Raw genomic sequence first — 5,097 nt, forward strand, 5'->3', positions numbered from 1 at the left:
AGAGAAGCAGATAGTTAAAGAAGAACTCAAAGAAGAAGGGGTAGAATTGAAGAGGTAGAAATGGAGTGAAATAAAAAGCAGAAAAAACCTCCTTTGGTTCTGGCAGTGATCTAGGGAAAATTGTGAAAGGGGGAGGTGTCCCAACAAAAGGGGGGGGAAATAGACAGAAGTGGTTTTGGAGGTTGTTAGTGGCATAAGGAAAATTGAAGTAGGAGATTATGCCCCAACAAAGAGAAATATAAAATATTATTTTGATGGTGACCTGGGGAAAATTGAAGGGAGTGAATGTGTCAAAATAAAGAAAAGGGAGAAGACAGGAACAGAGAAGTGGGACAAAGACTTACTAGTAAAAAAAGATAACTAGAAACTATTATATGGGAAGATTTAAAGTTAAGATAAGTTAAGGGCTTTATTCCTAAATATGACAATAAAATGGAGTTGCTAACTGGTTAAATATGATAATGGAAAGGTAGCTAAAGAAATAAATACACCAAGTAAATGAGATGAAGAGTGCAAAGTAGAGGAGAGAGGTAAGGGAAGGAGAGAGGGATAGGAGAGAGTGGAAGGGGAAGGGAGGAGGAAAGTAATGAGGAGTGATAAGGGGAGGGAGGAGAAGGATAGAGGAAGGGTAAGTTGAGAAGGGAAGTATGACAGAGGGAAGAAAGGAGGTGGGGGGGAGGAGAGGGGGAGAAGAAAATGATGGATAAGGTACAAATATGGTGTATGGAGAGCAGAAGAGCCAATAATTGTGTTTTGGGAGTTGTTGGTAAGGTGAATTGATGTAAACATTTAATAATACAATATGATGTTGGTTATGTAATAGTACACATTTGATTATATGTTATGAAAATGAAAAAAAATGAAAAAAACTTCAATTAAAATAAACATAAACATGGTTGGAATATTTCATTGCTTGACATTAGGGAAATCCACCAGTCCCTCTTATTTCTCAAGGATAAGCATAGCCATGCCAATGATCATCACTAAGCTCTAATTAATTTCAGAATTTCATGTGAACAAAGTACAGTATATTTTACTATTGCTAACAATAAATACAGTACCATATATCATACAATAGGTCATGTCTCATATGAAGGACCTACACTCATCCTATAGACATGCTTTTTTCCCCAATTGGGATCAGTTTAATATATATGTAAAGGAGATATACTAATGAGTGCTTGCTTGGGAGAGCATTTGTCATTTTTGAAAGCAGAAATATGATGTTTGATATTGCATTTGGGGATAAGTCATTTCTATTCTTCTCTATTTGATCATTTATTTTGTAGTTCCTTTGACTAGCTTTCATTGAAATGATGTCCCCATCTTTTCTGTAATGTACAGTATATGCTACTCCAGAATATAATGCAATGATAGAGGTATTAAAGTCTAAAACATACAATGAACATTTGAAAGTAGTTGTCATGGCTAATCTAATGAAGAGAAGGACATGATAGCAATGTTCCAATATTTGTGGGGCTACCACAAAAAGGAGGGGGGTCAAGCTATTTTCCAAAGCACCCAAAGGCCAAACAAGGAATAATGAATGGAAACTGATCAAGGAGAGATTTAACCTAGAAATAAGGAGGACATTTCTGACAGTGAGAACAATCAACCAATGGAACAGAAGTTGCCTTCAGAGGAAACTTTCAAAAAGAGACTGGACTGCCATTTGTCAGAAATGGGATAGAGTCTCCTGCTTAGGTGGGAGGTTTGACTAAAAGACCTACAATGTCCCTCCCAACTCTGTTAATTTGTTACACTGTCTCCAAAATGTACTTTGGTTTGTGCTGTTCATGAATCATTAAAAAAAGATCTATATATTAGATTATAGTTGTGTTGTGTTGTAGTCTACATGAGTCTGTCTTGGAAAACAATCCAAAAGCTTCAACTGATCCATCTGTGGTGACCAATTCTTACAAGCTGCACTGGTTTAGATCACACATTCAATTTAGATAAGCAGTTGTCAAGAGTCTTCTGCTATTTAAAGAAACATTGAAAGCACCGTCATTTCTAATATACAAGTCAAAGAAATTTCTGCAATTGAGAAATTTTCTGCTGTAGTGTTCACTAATATTTAATTGGGAGTAAAATGAGCATGGTAGTCAGTAAGAAATGGTATGATTGTCATGACCAGTTATACCTTTATAGTATAGATTCTACTGTGTAAACAATACATAGCTGACATTAACTTTAGATTACCATAAGTATGAAAAAAATATGCTGAAAACAATTAAGGGATAAGGAAAAGGGACCGCTGAATATTTTAATCCAATAAATCTATCAGTAACAAAAACTACCGTAAGTTTTTTTTTAATGAGGAACTATTCTTAATTAGTTGTGATGGACTCTTGGGTATTGAAGTCATGTCAAAAACGCTGAAAGAAGCATGAGGATGCTGCAGATCCTTTAAAATCCATTTTGATTAGAAGAAACAATACTTAATAATGTGGCAGTTTTCAAAAGAAGCATAAAAACATTTCAATTAACAGGAAGGCATAGATGAGTTACCAAAACCAACATTATCCTAGAATTGCAAATAAATCTAAGTGAAATTTGCAAGTAAGGTAAGTAAATATATGTATACTTTATTGTTTTTCTTATCATCATTCTTCATCCCGTTCCCTTTATCTAGCTCATTTTTTTATTTTTTTTATATCTTGGAGCTTGCAAAAAAAAAAAAAAAAATTATATGTCACCACATCACAATATAATGATCATGGCAAGATACAAGAATGTTGTTACTTTTTCATCATATCTTATGTTTGAATTGCTTATCAGATTTATGGATCCAGGCATAGCCACTTATTGGTCTAAAAAATAACTGTATTTATAAATTGAATAATTTGGCAGCTTTTGACTCCATTGCTCCTAAAATAAGAGTATCAATTTACATGTATCATATCATTCTTGGTATGATATATGTAAATTCAAATAAGTTGCACTACTAAAATGCATCTTTGTAAGTTATTGTTGTGAAAAAGCTAAGATTACTGCCAGTAAACTATGCTGGTCAAAAATTAAACCATACTGAAAATTAAATGCTGATTGATTGCATGAAAATTCTTCTTAGCAATGACAGTTTTAGATTTTCTCAACCTATCTTTATAGCTTCCTTCCATGTTTTAATATACTTATTTTGAAATAACATAGAAGTTAGAACTATTATATGATATCCAAATATTTTACCTTCTTCTCACTCTTAAAATCCATTTTAGTCATCCATTGTGTTTAATCTACTATTTTCATATTTTTATTAACATCTTGTCTTCTCTTTATTAACCTTGAAACTTTGAACCAAATGAATTAATGTTTTGAATCCATTTAAAGAATATTGGGGCTTTAAGAATGATTTTTTAAATATGTTTTAACGACACATTAATCAATTGTCAACTTGATCAGAAATATCCCATATGCAAACATTATAGCCATATACATTTACAGTGGAAATTTAGTGTTTGAAAAACTGTACTTTTAGCAAAAAGCTAAAACTGATTTAAACATCAACTGTTGTCTTTGCCTGATTTGTTTAGCTTGTTAGTTAACATAAAGTAAATGATTCAATTTAAGAGTACTGTATTATCAAAGAAATCATTTTTTATTAAATACTTTTCTCCTCTTCTTCCTACAGAGAGAACAGAATGTTAAATCTTACTTCTGATTCTGGGTTTCTGCTTCTGAAATTTTCTCAAGTTCGAGAGCTTCAGATCTTATATTTCGTCCTGTTTCTAGCAGTGTACCTGATCACTCTGCTGGGGAATCTTTTGACCATCATTTCAATTGCTGTTGACCATCACCTACACAGACCAATGTACTTCTTCTTAATGAACTTGGCAATTATTGATATTGGTTCCATATCATCCATTGTACCCAAATCCATGTTCAACTCATTCATGGACTACAGTTTCATTTCTTATTTTGAATGTGCCATTCAAGTTTTCTTTTTCTTTTTCTTTGACGCATCTGAGATCTTTCTCTTAACAGTAATGGCACATGACCGTCATGTTGCTATTTGCAATCCATTACAATATGAAACAATAATGAATAGCAGAACCTGTATTAAAATGGTAGCCATTGTGTGGATATCCAGTGTCCTTTATGCCCTATTGCACACAAGCAGTACATTTTCAATAACTTTCTGTTCAAATAAAGTTGACCAATTTTTCTGTGAAATCCCTAAACTACTGAAACTTTCTTGCTCTGATCTATACCTAGTTGAAGTTGTTCTTCTTGTAGTGGGTTCTAGCCTAGGGGTTGGATGCTTTATCTTCATCATTATAAGTTATGTATGGATCTTCAGCGCTGTACTTCAGATCCCTTCTGCACAGGGACGGCAAAAGGCTCTCTCTACTTGCCTGCCACACTTAATTGTAGTCTCAGTGCTCATTTGTATTGCTTTCTTTGTCTATGTTAGACCTCCCAGCAATAGTTCATCTTATTTAGACTTAGCTTTTGCCATAATATATGTGATTTTTCCTCCGATGATGAATCCATTCATCTACAGCATTAGAAATAAAGAGCTTCAAAGTGCCTTGTGCAAGTTCTTAAACCTTAGGCAACTTTTCCATACTTTTCCCAGGTTTATTTTAAAATTATTGGAATTGTAAGATTTTGTTTTCCAAAGAGACTTCTTCCTACATTATAGAGTTCATAGTTTATTTTGAAATATGCCTATTGTTTGGTTGGTTGGCATAACCAGTATAGTCTGGACACCAATAAACTCAATATTAATTCTGCGTAATTAAAAAATGCAAAAATATTCTTCAATTGTTTTTAAATTTCCCTGTCCGTCAATTATGCCTCTGTATCTTAGCATTTTATTCATATCTATAAAATTTGGATGGAGAATTGGCAGAACAAAACATGAAAGTTGACTGGCTAACCTACTTGCAAATCAAAACCAAACACAATAATGATACTAAAATATATGACATCGAAACAGAACGATAAAATAATTCATAGCTCGGATAGAAAGATGATAGGGAAAATATATAAATTTCTCCCGAAGCATAAAATGGAAGAAGAAATCGTGAAAGAACAAATGATAAAATGGGCACAGAACTTTGGCTATAATATTGAATTGGATAAATGGGAAAA

The 5,097-nt window shown here is 33.1% G+C and overlaps 1 protein-coding gene across 1 annotated transcript; it reads left to right on the forward strand.

Annotated features, from left to right (window-relative positions):
• Positions 1-3,641: 3,641 nt before the first annotated feature.
• Positions 3,642-4,607, forward strand: LOC309401410 (olfactory receptor 14J1-like; the record flags this gene model as incomplete). The annotated part of the gene is made up of 1 exon (XM_081970477.1): positions 3,642-4,607. One exon carries the CDS (start codon positions 3,642-3,644, stop codon positions 4,605-4,607), a length of 966 nt encoding a protein of 321 aa, XP_081826603.1.
• Between the last annotated feature and the right edge of the window lie 490 nt (positions 4,608-5,097).

Source organism: Natrix helvetica (assembly GCF_964273705.1).
Source record: "Natrix helvetica genome assembly, chromosome: Z".
NCBI classification, from domain to species: Eukaryota; Metazoa; Chordata; class Lepidosauria; order Squamata; family Natricidae; genus Natrix; species Natrix helvetica.